Source organism: Bos indicus x Bos taurus, chromosome 18, assembly GCF_003369695.1.
Source record: "Bos indicus x Bos taurus breed Angus x Brahman F1 hybrid chromosome 18, Bos_hybrid_MaternalHap_v2.0, whole genome shotgun sequence".
Classification (NCBI taxonomy): Eukaryota; Metazoa; Chordata; class Mammalia; order Artiodactyla; family Bovidae; genus Bos; species Bos indicus x Bos taurus.
The window spans coordinates 21,640,732-21,661,608 of NC_040093.1; the positions used below are offsets into that span (position 1 = coordinate 21,640,732).

The 20,877-nt window shown below is 56.8% G+C and overlaps 1 protein-coding gene across 3 annotated transcripts; it reads right to left on the reverse strand.

Moving 5' to 3' along the window:
- Nucleotides 1–4,579: 4,579 nt before the first annotated feature.
- Nucleotides 4,580–20,583, reverse strand: KCTD15 (potassium channel tetramerization domain containing 15). Of its 3 annotated transcripts, none has more exons than XM_027515978.1 (7): nucleotides 20,433–20,583; nucleotides 18,682–18,777; nucleotides 17,025–17,117; nucleotides 16,206–16,381; nucleotides 11,247–11,391; nucleotides 8,666–8,971; nucleotides 4,580–7,568 (listed from the first exon to the last, which is right to left on the reverse strand). In XM_027515978.1, the coding sequence occupies exons 3-7, from the start codon at nucleotides 17,088–17,090 to the stop codon at nucleotides 7,410–7,412; spliced, it is 852 nt and encodes a 283-aa protein (XP_027371779.1). In that variant the 5' UTR covers nucleotides 17,091–17,117; nucleotides 18,682–18,777; nucleotides 20,433–20,583; the 3' UTR covers nucleotides 4,580–7,409. The 3 variants fall into 3 exon arrangements, with proteins under 3 accessions (XP_027371779.1, XP_027371778.1, XP_027371780.1); XM_027515977.1 differs by having other exon boundaries at nucleotides 18,682–18,780; XM_027515979.1 differs by lacking the exon at nucleotides 20,433–20,583 and adding an exon at nucleotides 19,083–19,421.
- Between the last annotated feature and the right edge of the window lie 294 nt (nucleotides 20,584–20,877).

The window sequence follows — 20,877 nt, forward strand, 5'->3', positions numbered from 1 at the left end:
TTTATACATAGTATCAAGAGTGTATATATGCCAGTCCCAATCTCCCAATTCATCCCACCACCCCTCTTTCCCCCTTGGTATCCATACATTTGTTCTCTATATTTGTGTCTGTATTTCTGCTTTGTAAATAAGATCGTCTACGGCTGTATTACCCTGAATGTCCCCTGTCTTGTCTGATCTCTGAACCCCTATTTTAATTTTTACTATTGTAAATAAAATTTGAGAATCTTTGTGCACAGCTTTTTTTTCCCTGAAATTTTAGCTTTCTACTTCTTCCAAACAAGAGTTCTAGTTGGCTGCAAGGCTGGTGCTCATCACACCAAGCGGGTAGGTAGCTACCTACTCTGCCTTCAGCGCAGAGTGGGCAGGTGACCACCCCCCTCCCACCCCTGGGGACAGTGAGCCCCTATGTGGTCAGCCCAGCTGGAGATGGCAGATGGGGAGGGGAAAGAAGGCAGACAAGAGGCTGTGTCTGAGGCACTTTGACAAATTCCATTCCTGGGCTGGGCTTCCACTGGGCTCCTCCACCGGGGCATGGGAAGTAGGGGAGGCTGAGAGAATGGAGAGCCACGAGAGTAAGTGATGGTGCCGCAGTCATCTGAGCCAAGGGAGCCTCTTCGTGATGCAAGAGAAGAGTCAGGGGCCAGTTCAGCAGCTCTAGGTGGTGCCGGCCAGGATGAGCACATCCAAACCACCCTCCCTCCCGGCAATCGTCCAGGACTGAGCTCTGAAGGCTGCACACCCACTACCTGGGCAGGAGGTGAGGGTTTCCCCAGATGTCTGGGGTGGTGAGAGAGCCTGAGATCTGAGAGCAGGGGACAGAGGAAGGGAGGTGCCAGCCTTCTGCAATGCCAGACCACTGTCCATCTGCCACCTCTGTGCTGCTGACAGTCAGTGCCCCCCAAACCCTCAGAACCTGCATCTGCAACCCAGAGGGGAGGAAAGGGTTGTGAAGTGAAGCCAGCAGGAGAACAAAGGAGGCTTTGCTGCAGAGGGAGGCACCTTCATCTGAGGCCTCCAGGGCCTGGGGAAGTGACTCACAGGGCCCCCAGGAGGGATCCACCCATGGGGGCTCTGTGGGCCTGAGAATGCAGCCCAGCTGCCCTCGGGCTGGGAAAGGGGGTGTCAGTCTCCTACTTTTGTTGGGTGGGGCCTCCCCCAGCGCTCCCCCTACTGCCCTCCCTCAGGATCTGGTATGCATCCAGCCTAGGGGCTTTGGGGATGGCCCTGTGCTCATTGGACACTGCCAGGCCCGGCTGTCGCCACTGCTTCAACTTCTGCTACTTTGGCTGCAGGCACCGGCCCCTCTGCCCAAGCTTCACTCCCACTGGCCCAGCAGGGACCTGGGCTCCCCAACTCTCGCCAGGGCCACACTGCTCCTCTGCCAGAGCGAGGCCATCAGTGCCACCCAAAGGTGGCAATGTTGGTGTCTGACTCTGTCCCAGGCTCCCTGGATCCCTGCGATGAGAGCTTGGACAGCCCTGGCAGCGCACCCCGGCTCCTCGGGCAGTTGCACAACCTCCGCCGCCGCCAACTCCACCCCCCGCCCGCCCCAATTATGCTCCTTATATTGTGTGGCAACCGGGCGAGAATTCCAGGACCTTGTGCGTACTCGTACAAATCTGCTTGGTGCTGTTTGGCTGCAGGGATAGGCGTGTCCTGTGAGCCCCGGGAAATGGGGGTGTGTTCGCGTCCAAGGGGGCGTGGCCCGCGTCCGGAGTGGGAGCAGCCGCCCCGCCCTGCTGGTGCAGACTGTTCGCCCCAGACCGCAGCTTCCGAGGGAGCCCTGGCCAGAGTCCAGGACACAGAGGAGGAAGCTCCGGTGACATTCTAGACATGGGCTTAGAGCAGCAAGCTTGGCTCCCAGCCGCTCAAGCCCGTGGCAGGTGGCGCACCTCCCACTCCGTCCAGCCAGGGATGTGGGGACCCGTGTTCTCCTGGGGGCTGGGCGGGCATCCTTCCAGGCGCTTGGCTTAGGCGTTCTAGCGCTTCCCGGGCTCCGCCCCTGCTCTTCTAAGAATTTGTCGTGGTTTGTGATGGTTATGTGAGGAGGTCCTGGGAGTCAGGGCCGGGGTGACCCAGCTGTTGTCATCCTAGAGCCATGACTCTGGGTCAAGGAGATGATTGTCCAGCTTGCTGTCAGGCCCAGAGATAGCTGTCAGGACTGGCTGTTGAGTGTAATGGAAACAAAGACGAAAATCCAAATGCAACTGACCTCTGGCCCTCTCCTTTGTGTTCCTCCTGGGGAGTGTGCCTGCTTCAGTCCCTGGATGTCTCATTAGAATTTCAAGGATGCCTCGTTCACTATGGAGGTACCACTATGGAACTCCAGTCATTGGGGCTGGAGAGGTGGTTGACTCTACTTGCAAACCAAGGAATTTGGGGGTAATTCGACAGTTGTTCGATGTTGTGACCAACTTGAAAACTGTCATATGGAAAGTTCTCTTCCAGATAAGTTTACAGAGCCTCTAACAATTCTTGTGGATAAATAGATGTCTTCTCTTAGCCTTGTGGGCTGTCTTGTTCTCCAAGCACCTGCAGTGACTGGCACATGCTGACCCTCAGTCAATGGCACTCATCGGGTGACCAGGAAGATAAAGATCTTTGCAGTGAGGACCCATTTGCTGACTGAGGTCCAAAGCCACTGCAGCCACATTAGGCCACTGTTCAAGTCAAAGTTACATGATCCCAAAATAGAACAAATACTGTCCCAGGACAACCTTCCATTGGGGGTGGGAGGGAGAGATTGGAAACTGGAGTGCTTCTTCCCTGTGAATAAACAACTACTTCCAAGCAGCAGTGCCTGGATACGCATCCCAGAAGTGGTTCCCACTCTCCCTGAGCCTCTGAGGTTTGAAGAGCTCCCTGTGGATCACTCAGGTGCCTTGTTTTTCCAATTCTGGGGCTTGGGAGCAGAGAGCTGCCATCTGGCATTCCCAAACAAGATCAGCCGGGGAGCAGGGGGTAAGGTTTGGGGAGTTTTCCCAGGGGCTGGGCTCTCCTTGCATTAAAAGCTCTCAGGGCAGTGCCCCTGGACTTACAGAGGATGTGTGGCAGGGCCAGATGCGGGGGCTATAAGATCCTATTCTGACCTTCGAACCTCACTGGGGTTGGGTTCCATCTGGGTCAATCTGTGGCTCCTGAGAGAATTTCACTGCTAGCCTGACCCCTGGCAGGAAGCTGCCCCTAGCTGCCATCCATTCCTTTTTCTTTACCTCGGTCCACAAAAGGCTAACCCGTGAGCCTTTGTCTCCAGATGGGGCAAGGCTTCTCTCTACATGGAGTTGCCCACTTTGGGTGGAGAGTGGGTGAGCAGAAAGGGGGCCAGCCACATCCTCATCACATCTGAGACAAGGCCAGCATTATGTGGCTGTCAGTTTGTGGCTGAAAACATCTGCCCACCCACCTTAAAGTCAACCGAAGTCAAACTTCGGTCTGATGACCATCAATCTGTGACATCACAGTTCTTACAACATCCCTTGTCAACCCAGATGTCAGGCTCAAGGCCAGCACCTGTCCTCTCTGACCAACAGCTGGCCCTCCAGCTTGATCTAGAACTGCCCAGTGGCTTGAGTCAAGTGCTCTGCCTCAAACTGAAGATTCTCTGGCAGCTCCTGTATTTGTATGTCCCACTTTGTCATCCCCTTAGGGGAAACTCCGATCTTATGGGTCCTATTGTGTCCTCCAGGGCCACTGCAGCTGACCTCTTGTGTCTGGGGAGTCAGGAGGGTAGGAAGGGCCCAGTGGGATGGGGCCATCTTAACAGACAGCATTCTCCAGAGATCGCAGGACTGCCTCCTGGATGGGGACAGGGTAGCCCCCAGTCCTGTGCTCTAATTTAGGCTCAGCTAAATTGGTCTTCCCTTGGTCAGGAGCCATTTCTCGCATCCTTGCTTCTCTACCCGTTTGTCAGCTGGTTTGGTTTATATATGTGCGTGCATGCCTGCTCAGTCGTGTCTGACTTTTTGCGACCCCATGAACTGCAGCCTGCCAGGCTCCTCTGTCCGTGGGATTTTCCAGGCAGGAATACTGGAGTGGGTTGCCCTTTCCTCCTCCAGGGGATCTTCCTAACCCAGTGATCTAATCTGAATCTCGTCCATTGGCAAGCGGATTCTTTACCACTGAGCCACCTGGGAAGCCCCTGGTTTACATATGCTTGCTAAGTCACTTCACTCCTGTCTGACTCTTTGCAACCCTGTGGACTATTGCCCACCAAGCTCCTCTGTCTATGGGATTTTCCAGGCAAGAACACTGGCGTGGGTTGTCATTTCCTCCTCCCAGGGGATCTTCCCAACCCATCAAAACTGTGGATTCTTTACCACTGGCTACCTGGGAAGCCCCTGGTTGACATATACTCATGAGCAAAATGAATACAGTGTAAAAGGGCCCAACTCTCCACAGCAACTCTTTACCTAGACCAAGAAGGCTCAGTATGTGGGACTAGGGCTACTCAAGGTCCTTATTCAGTGGTCAAGCCAAGTCACAAGTGTGGGGGCAGTGGCTCCAGAGTAATCCACACCAGAGTACCTTTTTGTGGCTGCCTCGGTGGATCAGAAACAAAGCGCTACAGCTAGGTGTATAATTTATAAAATATCCTTTATTTATTCTATGGAACACAGTCAAGTGGGAGCTTCGGGAAAAAAAAATTTTTTTTAAGATAATAGTGTTGTGACCTGGTTTTGAGCCCCATTGATCAGGCAGTGGCCAACATCTCCTGCTGTGGCTTTGACAAATTCTCTCCTGCACAGGCAGAGAGGTCTGGTGGGAAACAGGGAAGTGTTGGCACAGTCATCTGTCCAGTTGCTTATAATCAAGAATAATTTATGAAGAGCAGAAGTAACATTTATACTGCTGGTTTGTGATCAAGAGATGACTTACAATCTAGTGTATTCATTCCAGGAAATATAAAAATGTTTTTACTTATTGTTTATGGGGACTTTCTTAGAATTTTAGCATTTCTTTGGGAACACAGTATTTCTCTACAAATTTAGAAATTCCCTAGATTATATAAAATCAAACTTCCTGGTTTGACTTAATTAGTAAGGAAATAATTAAGAGTAACATTCAGTAAGGTAGTTACTCTTTTTATTTATTTTTTTAGCACAATGGTTTAATCAAAGATGGTTTGCTTGAAAATGTTAGGGGATCTCCACCAATGGGCAACTATGCTGGCTATCATGCCAGAAAAATCCATAAACGCACGCACCACTGAGCTGTTTTCACCAGACTTCCTTTCTAATAAACACAACACTTCTTCCTCCTCTCAGATGTGAACCTCAGAAGCCAAAATGCCCATGTGCCAACTGTAGGCATGTTGCTGAGCAAAGAAGGCTGGCAAATCTGTCCAGCAAATTCACTCTATGGTGGGATGGCAACAGCTTTGTGGCCTTGGAGGAGTGGCTGTGCATGCCCTCCAGGCAGTACGAGGTTGGTGGCCCCTAGCAGCAGGGAAAAGGTCCTTGCTTAGTTAGAACATAAGAACTTTGAGGGAAAATACAAACGGGCTCATTAAAAGTGGACGTCTTGTGAATACGTTCCAACTCCTCCCCCTGCAACCCCCCGACCTAGGGGACCTGCAGCTCCCCATGCTTTCGCCGGCTGCATGTCCCCAGGCTGACCTGGGCCAGGGACTGCCACCTTCTCCTACCGCTCTGTGGTGCTCCAAAGAGGACGTCAACCCTCAACCAAAAAAACCGGAGGGAAAAATCACAAACGCTGAAAACTGGGTTCAAAAGCTCCCCCGGACACCTTTGGTCTGCCTTCCCCCAGCTTGTATCTGGTTAGGGGCTGTGAATCAGAATTCAGAAACTGTGCTGCCCAGAGGGGACAAGGTACAGCCGTGAGGAAACACCCCAAAGCAATAAATAACAGCCAGCTCGGGACCCTTGTCCCTGCCCCTCCCCCAACTACCACCGCTGGTTTTTCCTCCCTGGAACCCAAGGAATCTCATCCTCAAACCTCCCTGCTGGGCACGGAATGCTGGAATCTGGTTTCCCGCTTCGGCACAGGACGGAGCCTCAGTCTTTCTCGCTTTATAGCATCATTTATGGCATGAACTAGGAACATAATGTGTTTACACAAACACACGACAATTGTACATCAGCATCTTTACAATATTAAAGGAATCATATACAAGTCTACAGGCATCGTACAAGGGGTGGGGCCGGCCGGGACGCCCCACCCGCCCAGCAGTTCTCTGCAGTTTCTCCACCCCCTGGGGAAGAGCCATCTGGGGAGGGGAAGTGTGACAAGACAGGGGGTATCCATCTTTGGGCCTGTCATCTGGGAGGCAGCAGGTCTGCGAGGACTCCAGCAGGCAGTCCTCGTTGGAATCTGGGGCCAAGAACCCAAGGTCTGACTGTGTCCAGGTCTTACTGGCAGACTAGTGTAACCATAGTTTAATTAAAAATTCAGTATGCAGGTGAGTGTGGGAAAATCAGAGTGGAGGACGGCTTCCTGAGCTGGGGAGCCAGAGGATGCTGCTGACAGATGGGCTCCTCCACCATGGGGCCCATTCCTGAGGTAAGGATGCAGCGTGGCCCCGGTGCTGATCCCGACGGGGAGTGACTCCTCTCAGAGCCCGTGAGGGTGCACACAGATAGAAACCAAAGCCCCCGGGCATGAGTAGGTCAAGTGACGCTCAAGAGTGGCCTGTGCCCCAAGCGGCAGCAAAGACAGGGTCTCGAATGGTCCCAGAGTGGTCCCTCCCCCACGCCCATACCACCCTCCTCCCAGCAGCCCCACCCCGTGGGGCCGTGTTTCAGCCCCGATGGCACTGCCATGCCTGCCCTCTGTCCCTAGAGCAGGGACCAGGAGTCTCCAAGTCCTGTTCTGCAGGAACCCGGGCAGAGGGTCCCGCAGCTCTTCCACCGCCCCCACACAGACGTGCTGCCGTGTCCCACTGAGCTGAGCACCAGATAAAGAAGCAGGGGTCCTTGTCGGCCTCTCTGACTTGTGCACTGACAGTTACTTCCGTCTTAAATACTGTAGAAAAATAAGCCATCTCTGACGCAAGAGACCCACTGGAGTCTGCCGCATGGAGAAAGACGGACAGCTCCTCTGGAGTGGACCGGGGAGGCCTCTGCTGACCCTGCCTCTGCACATACAGAGCCTCCAGGGTGCTGTACCAGGCTGGGAGCCCAGGGGCCCAGATGACTGGTGGCGGAGTTCCCCCCTCGGCATCTTTGGGTCACATCCATGGTCCTCTGGTGGGCATGCCTCCAGCATCCCACATTCTGTTATGATGCCCTGGGCCTTGGGGCTCCCCAGGCGGGCTCTGGACCCTCCGGCCCACCCTCAGTCTCATGCCCACTGCTAAGCAGGCGTAGGCAGAACTCCCCAGCACTGTTTCCAGGTCCCTGGGGGTGTCCCTAGGGCCAAGGGGCCTCAGGTGGACACTGAGGCAGGGCCTAGTCCAGGGGCTCCTGCTTTATTCGGACGGCAGTGGGGGTGGGCTGTGGTCGCCGCTCCTCCCGGCAAAGCACATACTCGCTGAACTGGGAGGAGTCCACGCCCCCCCCGCAGGATGCAGCCACGCTGAAACCCCTCTGGAAGAGCCTCTCCAGGACCTGCCAGGGAAGAAACAGGGGTCAGCAAAGCCCAGCGGCAACAATCTGCCCCCCGGGCCTGGTGGGCAGGTGGGCACTTGCCAGACCCCTTCTCCTGACAGGGGTCTGGGCACAGACACCAGCGGGGCAGCCACAGAAGGGCCAGGGCCCCTTAAGAGATAAAACCTGGATGGGTGCCATCCCACTGCCCTCGGGGGTCCACAACCTTGACTGGGCCCCTCTCTCCCAGACACATGGTCCTGGGTCCCCCTCCCCTACTGAGGCCCCAGCAACAGAGACCCGGCCCCTGGCCTCGGGGCAGCCACCTGCTTCCCTGAGCTGGGAATCCCAGATGGTTTGAGGCCTGGGGCCTGATCAGCTCAAGGGAGCTTGCGGTGGAGAGGAGTTCTCTCCCATCTCTGCAGGTCTCCATGTCCACGTGGGTTTGTGCCTCTGTGAGAGGGAGGCTCAGTCACTGTGTCTGACACCCGTGTCCTGCAACTAACTAGCAAGTTCTGAAGGACAGCCTACAGTTTTCCCTACCAAGTGCGCTCTGCCCCAACCAAGCCTGAAGCAGGAGTCTGCTCTTGGGTCTGGAAGAGCCTGCGGAAAATAGGCCCCCACTCCATCTGGGGCTCTCCAACTCTTAGACCCATGTGGGGAAAACCAGTCTAGAAATGCTCTGGGAAGCTGTGCCGTGGGTGCTGGTGGCCCCAGGTCAGCATGATGAGGAAGGGGGCTCCAAACCGCCCCCACTCTCAGCCTCTGACCTGCTGCTCCTACTGCCTGGGTTTAATTTGAAGCCAAAGTCAGACTCTGGGTGTCAAATGAAGCACACTTTGTTGAAAATACTCTAGGCCATTTTTATAGAACATCCTTTTGGAAAAAAAAAAAAAGCACAGATCAATTTTTTTAAGTCCACCCCCCAGGGGCCATCATTTAATTATGAGCGGGACATAAATTATGCATCGACACATTGTTGCCTTTTCTGTAAGATGGCACGGAGGGCCTCGCCATCCCAGGCACCCGGCCTCCCCCCGACACCAATCTCCCTCTGCCGCTGCCCCAGGGCTTCAGGGAGGCAGTGGGGGAGGAGGCAGGGGCAGTCCGGCCCTCACCTGCACCGAGTTGAGCCGGCAGTAGCCGTTGAGCGGGAAGCGGATGACGTGCGTGGGGTCCTGGTTCCAACCAGCGTTGACCGAGTTGCACATGACGTCCCCGGTCTCGGGGAAGACCTCCTCGATGAGGGCCTTCTCGCCGCTGAGCGCGATCCGCTCGCCCAGGTCCGGCGTGACCCGCACCACCAGGCAGTCGCAGGCCCGGCTGCGGCGCCGCTGCTCCTGCTCCTGCTGCCAGCGCTCCAGCTCGCGCACCATGGGCTGTAGCTGGTAATAGCGCGCCTCCTCGTACAGCAGGCTGAAGTCCTGCAGGCATGTGCATACGGTGGGGGCGGTGGGGGTCCGCCCTTCGGGCTCCGGAGCTCCGCGCCCCACTCCCGCTCAAAGTCCAGGGGAATTGTGCCCCCATCCCCACCCCCAGCACAATGTGGGCTGGGATGGTTGTCCCCATTGTACAGATGGGGAGAGTGAGGCTCCGGTGAGTGCGCCCCCCAAAATCTCTGGCCTCCGCCCAATGGCAGTGGCTGGTGTGCACCTGTCCCAGACCCCATAAGCCCTTCCATCGGGCCCCAAAGCCACGGGAGCAGCTTTATCCCCCTCCCCCGAAGCAGAGAGAAGTTTCTAGAAAGACCTGGAGGCTAGACTAGAGGAGCCTGAGGCTGTGTGGATGGTTGGGGACCCGCTGCCTTCCCTGAGAGGACAGGCTGGGGTGGGCACAAGGCAGCCCCGGCCTCCCTCCCTGGAGATGCTCACTGTCCTACAGGGAGGAGAAAGGGACCTGCCTGGGTTGGATTTTCAGCAGCAGCAGCATCTACCAGACCTTTTCTGAGCCTTAGTTTCCTCATCTATAAAATGGATGTTATCACGCAGCTCAAAGAGTGGGTGAAGCTTAAAGGTCAGCAAGGTTGCTCCCTGCCTTCGCCAGCAGTGTGAGGAGGTGTCTGGGGTGGGGCCCCACCTCTCACCAGCAGCTCAACCCCGGGCTGGCGGGCTCACACTGACCTCCCCTCAAGGCCCTGACATTGGTCCCCTGCCCCCTCAAACACATGTCCACCCACACCCACCCTAGCCCTGAGCAGCTGATGACCCATGACCCGACCACTTGGCTCAAGTCCCACTGGTGAGCCTGAGGAGCCCTGGGGGCAGGCAAGGAAGCCCAATCCCCAAAGCTGGGCCCACACCGCTGGCCCTAAGTCCCTCTGCCTGCTGACTGACCCTAGCCTTCAGAGTCACCCCAGGCCTGCCATCAGTCAAGAGCCTATCCTGTCAAGAACCACAAGAGTTCATCACAGCTTCATGCCGGGCCCCTGTTCTCATCCACTAGAGGTTTTAAATGATATCTGCAAACCAGCAACCCCCACATCCTTCCTCAAAGCCCAGAATACCTCCCCCAGACGCCCCACCAGTTCTTCCAAATAGGCGTGGAATGCTTCAGCCTGTTCTACCCTGGGCCTCCACACATCCACTCAGGGCTCAAGCTTCAGGTCAGGGGAATCCCCAAGCCCCCTGACCCCCGCTATCCACACTGTGGCTTTTGCATCTTTTTCCCAAATGTGAATCTAATCGACCACTTTGTTCCACCTTCGCTGCCTCCACCTTCCTGCTCCCTCCACATCCTTCACACAACAGATCTGAGGGTCCTGCCCCTACTCACCCTCCCTCTGCATTCAGGGCAAAACACCCAGAGTGCAAGGACCGAGGACCGGACACAGTCTGCAGCCTCTTCCTGCTCTTCCCCTCCCAGTTCACACAGCCCCAGGCTGCCACCTATCTAGCTCCCTACCCTCGCTGCTCCTCACCCCCAAGACCCTCATACCCTTCTGCCTCTGTTTCTCCATCATCACCCAGAGAAACACCCTTCCCTCCAAACCCACCCAGGCCAGCTTCCCTGTGGTTCCCTCTCACCGTACTTCCTGTTTCTCTGCCCCTGTGGAATTTAAGTGGTTTTCTGTTCAACATCTATCATCCCATAAACTATAACCACTGTGAGCACAGGACCTATGTCTGCCTCTCCCCACTGCATTTTTAGCCTGAGTTCAGTTGCTGGCATCGTTGGGTCCTCTGGGTGCCAGAAGGAAGGACATTTGCTGGTTGGAGCTGGGGTAGCCCCAGCCTGGATTTCCTGCCTCTGGGATCCCTGAGCCACAGAGGAGTCCAACCCTGGAGGCAGGACTCTCAGAACCAGGTTGGCTGCTGCAGACAGGCTCATCCCAGGACTGGGGGGTGAGAACTTTTGTTTAAAGTTCTTTTTGGTGTGGATCAGGGTGTTCCCTCTGCCAAGTGCCGACAAGGACCAGCTTTGGGAACCTCTAACTCCTGTAACTCCAGCACAAGACGGTCCTTCAGCATACAACTGGGGTAAGCGCTTGCTGTCGCTGCTTAATTGTTGTTACACCCTGATAAATAAGCTAAAAATGTGAGAAAACAAAATTAGTTTAGAAAAACTGATTTAGCCCTCGGCTCCATCGTTTAAGTTTTTATGGTTGCCATGACAACCATGGGTCCGCTTATTAAGTCACAGCGTCCCCTGTGTAATGCCACCGCACAGGCTGTGCCGGGGAGCCGCAGGCTGCGGACTTACCTTGAAGTCATCAGGAAGCAGCAGTTTGGATGTCCGCAGGAAGCTCAAGACGTAGCGGAAAATCTCCCCATCCCGGTCGATGAAATAGTGTTGCTTCAAACTGTCCAGGACAATGGGCTCGGTGCCATTGAAGAGGCGGCTTATTCTGGGAGAGATGGAAGGTGGGATGCGGGATGGAAGGGCTGGTCTACTGCCCCGCCCCCCACTCCTTAGAGCCCACCCTGCTGGATGGGTGAGAGGCATTACATGAGTGATTCTGGGACTACCCCAGGCCTGAAAAGGACGTGTGCACACACCAGTGGCAGTCAGGACACCAGCGTGGCAACTAGCACAGGCAAACGCCCCATCTACACTCACAAGCCATAGGCAGAGGGAGTCACACCCAGCTCTACACCCCTGTCCGCTGACACAGGTGACAGGCCTGTAAAACTACAGTGAGACAGACGCCTTGTCCCATGCGCACAAACCCTTGCCCAACAGACCCGCCCAGAAAACCCCCACCAACCATCAGATACCCCAGCCCGCAGCCACACACCTGGTGAAGACGTGTAAACCAGCCAAGACACTCCTGGGTCACACACCTCACCCAACCTGCATGAACAAGCATTGGACACAACACACCCAGCAACAGGCACAGGGTCACACGGTCTCCGCCCTCGAGCACACCGACCACAGGCAGAACCAGACACATCCTGGCGAGGGACACACCAACAACATGAGCCCACCAGAGAGACAGCTATGCGCACTCAACAAACTTACAAATGATCCACCCACAGCTTCGGCTCAGGGCAGACCAGAGGGACGGCACATGTGGGTGCAGTCACAGGGCACAGACACCCACAGTCCAGTGTGTGCACACCTACTACAGCATGTGACACCTGCCACAGGGTGTGCACACCAGTGAGGGGGGGACTGGGAGGGAGGCAGCTCCCAGCACCCCATCCTCTGAAGGGTGCTGGTTCTGACGGAAGCATAGGACCTGAAGGACGCTCTTGGGGAGCCCCTACGCCTGGCCCCCTCCACTTCCGGGCGGAGGAACCAGGCCTCCCCACTGCCCAGGGCGGCAGGCTCTGGTTTGGCTCACGTCCCCTGCAGACCTCCCCAGTGGGGAGGGTTAGGATCCCCTGAAGAGGGGTGGGGGACATCAAGAGCTTGACTCGGGAATAGGAGGGAGGTTGGCAGGGTTTCCCCAGGGACACCACCTCGGCAGGCAGGCCACACACACGCCCCCAGATGGACTCAGCATAGCCTGGGAGAAGGGTGGCTGGATCCCGGCCCCAGGCCTCCCAGCTCAGTCTGGACAATTCAAGGCTCAGCCCCCTCAGTCTCTACCTGCAGCGGCAAGGACCTCCAGGAAAGTTCCCGTCTCCCTCGGCAGCCCATCCCACCCTCCGCTCCAAGTCACCACTCTCAGGCTGTCTCACCCCTGCCACCCAGGGCAACGAGCTGGGTAGAAGCTGAGGGGTCACAGCACCCACAGCCTCTCTAGGGGCCTCCCACCAACAGTGTCTGCTCTGCTGGCCTGGCACACTCATCAGCCAGGAGGTTGAGTGACTAACCCCTTTTCACTCTGGGGACATGGCCCAGTAGGGCTGTATATAAGTCAAAGCTGCCTCATAGATGAGTGTGAGCGGGTCAGAACCCATGGAGAGGTGTGGAGCAGCCTGAGTCTGTGAAACCAGGGCTGCGGTCACCCAGATACAACTCATCTCAGAGTTCCGAAAGCCATGGAGCCCTCTTGACCTCCCCAGGCCTGGTAACAATGACAATGGGGTACCCTCCCCTGCTGGCAAGCTCTGCGGGCTCCATGCCTATTCTAGGCGTTAAATTCCCCAGACCTAACCTCAGCAGAGCACGGGCATCCAGATGTCAGAATGAAGGCCACCTAGCATGCCTGGACAGACGGGACAGAGTGAGGCTGTCAGGCACCACGGGCAGTCTTCAGCAGACCGCAGAGGGACCCCATGTGGCACCGGCAGGAAGATGGAAGAGCCACGTCTACAGGTCAGCCTCCCCACGGAACTTTCTCCAGACTTCCTGGTTGAGCTCAAGCGTTCTGTGCAACAAGCAATATTTCCAGGCCCTTTGTGTTGCAAACCCCTCAGACCATCCTGGTGGTCTAGGGGACTCCTGGTCCACCACATTCCAGGGCTGCCTGGGTTCTAGGTCGTCTTAAGGGTCCAAGGCTAGAAGGCTCTCAGTCTGTCTTATCTTGGGACTGGCTGGTTCTAGGTCTTTCCATGGTTCAGCGTCTCTTCCCAGCCTAAGGCCTCTCGTGCCCTCAGGGTCTGAAACTATCAGAGAGGTGTGCAGCCTGAGGGAAGGTTAGGGCAGTCACCTCAAAGGCACCCACTGACCCTTGTGAGGTCTTAGAGAGCCTGTTCCTACCCCGGGCCACCCTCCAAGGGAGGCTGTAAGTTTGGGGTACTGACTTCAGACGGTGTATAAGGAATAAGCTGGCCAGTTCTGACCCCAGCTGATAGGGGTCACCTTCTTTTCTCTTCTTTCTTTTTTTTAAGTTTTGGCTCTAATTTCCTGGATGTTTCAGTGGTTACACCTAGGTTTACTTCCTAGGTTCCTGGACCTTGGTGGCCTCCCACAGCCAGGATGGACACCAGCAAGGGGCTGAGATGCAGGAGCTAAGTGATGTCCAGCAAGCGTGAGGCAGACACAGGAGTCCACTCCCAGTCCTGGGCAGCTGGGCTGGGCGGGTTCCGGGCGAGGACCTTTGGCCATCCTGGGCTGACTAGCACCCATGGGGGCTCCCTGCTATGGAGCCGCCCTGACCAACCAAGAACGACAGCCCAGGCCTAGCTCTGTGGGCACAGGGTCCGAAGGGGTGAAGGCACAAGCCCCCTTATCTCACAGCATTGCCCAGGGTGGGACTTGACATCCAGAACAAGCCCCCTCCCCCGGTGACCTTAACACAATCCTCTATTTCCAGGTGACTTATACCTCAGTGACCCTGGGTGAGCCACTGATCATTTTTTCCAGAATTACTGAAAAACTGTTTTGTTTTAATTTTAAGATTCACTCAAAGAAGGAAGAGAGACATCTGAAGGGCTCCAGCCAGCACAGCTGCCCAATGCACATGTCAGGCCTGGCCTGACCCACTGTCCTGACTGTCCTACAAGTCATTCCACCTCCATGACCTCTAGACCAGAGCTTCCGTCTCAGGAGCACCTCTCCTGCGGGCCAGGCCAGGCAGAGCCATCCAGGCAGAACAGCAGATTTATCCTGAGGTTCAGCCCTGGGGAAAAATGCAGACTGCCACCCAGTCTGGGCCCATCCTGGTGGCCCGAGGGTCCCACAGGTCATGGGACCACTGAGGCAGCCTGGCCAGGGGGCCTGCCCCAAAGCAGGATGTGGGGTGGCGGGGGGGGGTGGGGGGGCCAGTTTGGACAGCTAGGAGGGGAGGACCACCCCGCCTGCCAAGCTCTAGGCAGCAGCCTGGAGGCAGAATGAGGAGGCTGGTCCTTCCAGGCCTGGGCTGTGATTACTCCAGAAAGGCAAGTGTCTGATTTCCAGAAACACTTTTCAGAGAGGTGGTGGGCAAGGGTTTTATGAATGTCACTCGCAAATGTCAGCTGATTAAGGGATGATCTATCTCAAACAACGCGTGAATGCCGCAGAAGGCAAAATTGAAATGAAATAAGCAGAATCCATCTCCCATCCTAGACAGGGCCCTGCCGGTTAGTGTCAGACTCTGGCAAGTTAGCGCCAGGCCAACATAGCCGACGTGGCCTCCTGGCTGCTGCCCCCCAAGGTCCCCAGGTCACAAGTGCCCCAGGCCTAGCCTCTGTCTGCGGAGGGGGAGAGCTCCAACCACACCTGCACCCCACACCCATATTCTGAACCAGACGCTGCATCAGCCTCCAGCAGTCCCTCCTCCAGGGCACCCCCTTGGCCTCCAATGCGCTCTCTATGCAGCCACCTCCACACACTACAAATCCTTCCTCCATAAGCAACCACACGAGCGACAAGGCGGCTAGATCAGAAAGCTTCCCAGAGACATCCCTCGGCATCTGGGGGATTAATTAACTCCTCTTTTTATTTTAAATGTCTAAAACAGAGGTGATGCCCGCAGGCGTGGCCCTCCCGCTGCCAGGCCTTGGCGGTGGCCACCTTTCGGTACCCGGAACAGGCGGTCCCGGGCTCAGCCAGCAGCATGCAGCATCACCTCCCAGAGCTGCTCAGAGACCCATCCCACCTCCAGTCAGCCCTGCTGTTACATGCCAACGGAGAAACCTAGGAGAGAAATGCCCGACAGGCAAGAGCAGGGCAGTGCCTGGAGCCCCCACAGGCTCAGGAATCAGGGGTACCAGGGAGCCGGGCAGAGGGTAAAGCTCCCTGGTCAGAGATCCTTCATCTGCTGATGGTGCTATGTGGCTCATGCTTGTCCATAGCTGTGGATATCCCCGGACAACCTGGAATTCTTAGCCAGTCACTGCCACCCACCCCCTCCCAACTCCAAAGGAGCCTGCTGCTAGCCCTGAGGGTCCAGCAGTAGCCACTCAAACAAAAATGACAAATCGCAGCTGCCCCCCACCCCCATCCTTGAACTTATGCACTATCCTAGTCGTTAAGACTTGGAAATAGGATGAACTACTTCTCCCCCAGATGATCCCAAGAAGTACACCGCATGGCTCAGAACCAGTCTCCTGCACAGGCCAGGCGTGAGTCACACACAAGAGGAACCTGAAGGATCATGAGGTTCTCCAGCCAGCTGCTGGCCAGCTTCGGGTGGGGCTGGCTCTGAAAAGTGGCCTCTGCCAGTGGGTCAGGAGCTCCACCAGTACCACCAGCTCAGGGCCACAAGTCCCTGTGCTGGGCAGCCATGGGCAGGCGGGGCTGGGAGCAGGGGGACCCTGGGGAGCCCCGTGTGTCGGCTGGCAGCAGGCTTCACATGTCTCCTATGGCCACCACACGCCCTGGTGCCGTGAGGGGCTTGGCTCTTACCTGGAGTCTGGGTACTTGGTGAGCGTGGCCAGGCTGCTGGTGTACATGTGGCCGCCCACGTCGATGTGCACAGGCGCATTGGACTTCGTGAGCTGGGCTGGCAGCGGGATCCCCTGGGCGGCCAGGGGAGACACAGGCGACCGGGTGAGAGACAACCGAGACATGCTTCCTCCCTCCTGGAGATGGAAACAAGGGGCACAACAAGGGTTTCTCCACGACGGAGCTAGGCACTCCCTTGATTGCCAATGTGATCACAGATCTAATCAGATCACTTCTGCTTGTGCCTGATCACATATTCGCCTGACAAATTATGGCCACCACTGTAATTAAGTGTATTTGCATCATTTTCTTCAAAGTACCAGAGGGGGAAAAAAAGAAAGATGCTTATTAGCAATAAGAAATCAAGAAAAAAAATTTTTTTCAAGGTGTCAGCCTCCAGGGGCATAAAACAAACTGCAAAATTCTAATTAAAGGTCGCAGGCTTATGTGTTAGATGTGAAATATCCCCTGACAAACGAATCACCAATTTGTGAATTGGGATTCAGGGGTTTTTGCAAGTTTGTCTCAGTAACGAGACACCTCTAAATTAGTGACTTCCTCAGCACCTAAGGCGTTGAGTTTTATACATGTAGTAAATTTCACATCAAATTAAGAGCATTTTTGTTTCGAGAAAATACATAATCGTACAGCCAGTCAACAGCCATCTCTTGAGCACCACGGCTATGGCTGCAAGGAAGGACAGCCAGTGAGCAGGTGCTCAGGAAGAGGGCATAAAGGGGGCCACCAGCCCCTGACCCAGCCCACCCTGCCAGCTCTCACCGCCGTGCCGGTGCTGCCGTGGGCGTGAAGCGAGGACCCGCTCGGCCGCTCCTTGCGGTGAGGCATCTAGGCTTCCATCGCTGCCCAGAACATCTGTGGGGAGCACCGACAAAACCAAACACGACTTACTCCTCAATGGTCTTGGGTGCCGTGTCTCCCAGTCAAAGACGCTTATAATTGTCCTCTCTGAACATGCTTCCCAAGACCCCATGCCCTACCACAGAGATGGCAACTAGCCTGTCCCCACACCCCAAGGCAAGCCTCTGGGCCATCGGAGATTAGTTATACACACATGCATGCACACACATTCACTCACACACGTGTTCTCAGGGCAGCTCCATGTCTGCTAATTCAGCTAATGACAGTACTGAAACATATGCTCACCATTATTGCCCCCAAAATGTTTCAGAACAAATCCGATTTGCTTGGTATTTTGGTTTCGAGCCACATTACCAAGCGTGTCTCCTCTTGCTTCAGAGAGCACCCTGGGAACCACAGCTCGGAGAGGATCCCCCACCCTCCAGGGGCTGGAGAGCCCCACCACCGCTTTAAATACGGTCTCTGCAGTGTTAACATGCAGCTTGAGACTGGCTGGACCCAGAGAAGCCTCTTCCAGCAGGAGCCAGGGAAGAGCAAAAGTCACCAAGGAAGCCGCCGCTCCCTCTGTGGCTCCTTAGAGAGGAAAACTTGTCTTTGTTTGCCCAGCCTGCACCTCTGCAGCTTCTCCCCAGGCCCCCAGAAAGGTCTTGTCTGTGCCTAATATATTCCAGATCCCCTCGGGATCAAGCCCCAAGGCATTACAGAGATGGCCAGAAGGAGACAGCAGCTCAGCTAATGAACCCTCCTGCTTCTCCCTATGGTCACTCAGCGACTCTCCTCTGTGTCCTGGCCACCTGAAATTGTCCCACAGTCTCCAGAAGCTGCCTGAAGACATTCTGCAGACCCTACGTAGGAGGGTTGGAGAAGAGCAGTTTTAAGCAGACCCTTCCACTGACCTGGGGCTGGGGAAGGTGGACACAGGGAATATCACCCTCTCCCCTCCCCCCACTGGCTTCCCCACACCTAAAGCTGTACTTACTTCTTGCAGATTTAACCCCACCCTCCCTCAAGGATTGACTTTGTGCCTTGAAATTCAACATCCAGTTTTCATACATGGACCAAGGTCGAATGAGAATCAAAGCCTGCAAATTTCAGTCTGGTCATTCTCCTAGGATTTGTTCTGCCCTCCGTGTGCTGGCAAGTTCTCTGACAGGAAACGGGGGTGGGGGTTGCCATTAGCAGACAGTGATGTTTAACTTACAGCCATCCAGGGTCGGCTGCTTTTGGCATTCCTGAGTTCCCTCAAGTTTCAAGAAAGAAAACCAGGTCACTTATCTCAAGTTCTGAGAAACCAAAACACATCTCAGGAATGGGTTCTCCTGCCCTGGGAGGCTCTGCTGGGGGGAGGAGTCAGAAGGAAAGCCGCACTGAGGATAAACTGCTGGAAGGAATTCCAATGGAAATTCTATCAAAGCGGACTTTGCCCTACTACCAGGACGCTGCTCGGAAGTGACATTTCACACCAAGTACCCATCAAAAAGCTGCTCCATCCTGTTCTCACCCAGCCTCTTTTCCATCGCAAGCACAACCTGATGTTCACGGCAAACCAGACACTCACCATTGGAAGCCCCAGGCTGTACGCCTTGACGCGAACCTCCACTGCTCCCTCCGACAAACGCATCTGTGCTGGACAAGGACCCTTTCCCCGACACCACTGCTGAGGTCAGAAGCACAAAGTGGGTGCAGGAAGAGACACAAGTTCATTCTGCCAGCACCCGCATCAAACCCACGACCCATCCCCCGCGCGGCACGGCCCTCCCGAGGTCGGCCAAGACCGCCTGTTGCAGGGGCCTCGGCGGTACCGGGCTCCACGGCCCGGCCCGCGGGTTTCCAAACTGGCTGGTATTGACCCGTTTCTCCGAACTGAGGCGGGAGCCCCGGGTCCCACGCCCGCCCGCTGCCAAGCCCCGCCCGCCAGAGCAGAGGGAAGCGAGCAGAATGCCACGCTCATTTACACACAAAATGATTTTGTGTCCCATTGTGCTCGCAGTTGTTCAGCTCTCTGGGGGTGATTAAACTGGCTGAGCTGCGGCAGCTTGAGACGATTTCACTAAATCGCTTCTTCGTGAAGTCGCTTCTTTGCTAAGCTGTTATTTTAACCATAAAAGGTAAACAGAAGGCGCCTGGAGAACTCTCTTCAGCTCTGCGCCCAGGGCGCCAGCCCCGGGGCCAGAGAGCCGGGGGCCTGCCGAGTTGTCCAGGAGGTGGGCCAGAAGGGAGGCAGGCGGGCCACCTGGCGCGCGCCTGCCTTGCCGCGTAGCCCGCCGGCCGGTGTGAACTTCGGGGCGGCCGGAGCCGGCTGGGCCCAGGCCCGCGGCGCCGCGGGGCTGGGGTGGCCGCGGAACCCAAACCGCCTGGCAGGACCGGGAGGGTGTGCGGCAGGGGCGGGGCGGAAGACGAAGTTAAATCAAGAGGCAGACACTTAGAGACCACAGATGGGAAGCTCGCCTAATTAAGGACGTAAAAGCGCTTTTGTTCTCAAAGTTTATTGTTGCCAGGGTTTAAAAAAAAATTAATTGAAACTAATGCTGTTATTCACTCGTGCAGTTAAATTCCTCCATGCACATTTGAGACACGGAGTGAAAACTTGAAGCTTATCTTTTTGCAGTCGGGGGTGGGGGCAACGGGAGGACGGAAACGCGCTCCAGCTACGGGGGAGGAGGGAGGCATTTGCGAGTGTGAGCGGTGCCCGCGTCCAGGTCAGGGGCTACCGCCGGGCAACAGGGATCCGGACGCGGCGATCGCGTCTCCGCGCGGCCCGCCTGGGGGCTCCAGACCCCGAGCGCTTGGAACGACCACCAGCGCGCCAGCCCCTCCCGCTCTGTCTCGGACTCGCGGGTGGGCGTCACGGGACGCACGTCCGTCCCGTTGGAGACTTTTCCTCGCTCTGATTTGGACACCAAGCCGGGCCCAGTCAGCCTGAAGCCCAGGCTGCGTGAGCCGGGTTTTGACCTCGGAAACTCGCTGGCCCTGCAGGGCGTTCGGCCCTGCACCGAGGCCCGAGTGCCGGGACCTGAGGAAACCCCCACCCCACGCCACCCAACCCCGCGCGGCAGGAAGCTCGCTGACCGCCAGTGAGGGGAGGGTCCACCCGGGGCGAGGGCCGGCCCACGTGGGCAATCCCCCACTCCCGCGCCAGGCCTTTGTGCTGGGTGCCCCCTCGCCGTCAGCCCCCGCCGCCCTGCACCCGGACAAAGCAGCCGCCCCCGCCCAGGTCCGAATCCCGGCCGGGCGACTTTCCGGGTATTGCAGCCACTTCGGGGACTGGGGTGCGCGTCGCTGAGTGGTGGCCGCCCGCGCGGTGCTTACCTCGGAGCCGGAGCGGCGGATCGGGCTCGGGTGCAGCCCCCGCCCCCCGCAGCCGCCGGTCTTGGGAGCCGGGCTCAGCCTCGCAGCCTGTGCTCGCTGCGCGGGTCGCTCCGGTCTCGTCCTGGAGTTACTTTCTCTCTCGCCCCCAACCCTCCCCCCACCCACCCCTCCCGCCCCGGCCCCCGCTTCGCGCGGCCCCTCGCGGCGCGGCGCGCCGGGGCCTCCCCTCCCCGCCCTCCCCTCGCCTCCTCCCCTCCTCGCGGCCGCCGCCGCCGCCTCCTCTTCGCGCCGCTCTCTGGCTGCCCTCCCGCCGCTCCCACCTCCTTTCCTCCCTCCTCTCTTCTCCAGCGGCCTTCTCCGACTGCTGGCGAGAAAACCAGCCCCCCACCTTAGCCTGTAGCCCGCGCCCCGTCTCGGCCGAGCCCGGACGCAAAGGGCAGCGATC

What these genes read in the sequence shown, in the direction of transcription:
- KCTD15 (XM_027515978.1), bottom strand. Translation starts at nt 17,090, where the DNA reads ATGCCTCACCGCAAGGAGCGGCCGAGCGGGTCCTCGCTTCACGCCCAC. An exon ending in ACGGCAGCACCGGCACGGCG is followed by an intron (nt 16,382 to 17,024) that starts GTGAGAGCTGGC and finishes TTCCATCTCCAG; the next exon opens with GAGGGAGGAAGCATGTCTCG. An exon ending in ACCAAGTACCCAGACTCCAG is followed by an intron (nt 11,392 to 16,205) that starts GTAAGAGCCAAG and finishes CATCTCTCCCAG; the next exon opens with AATAAGCCGCCTCTTCAATG.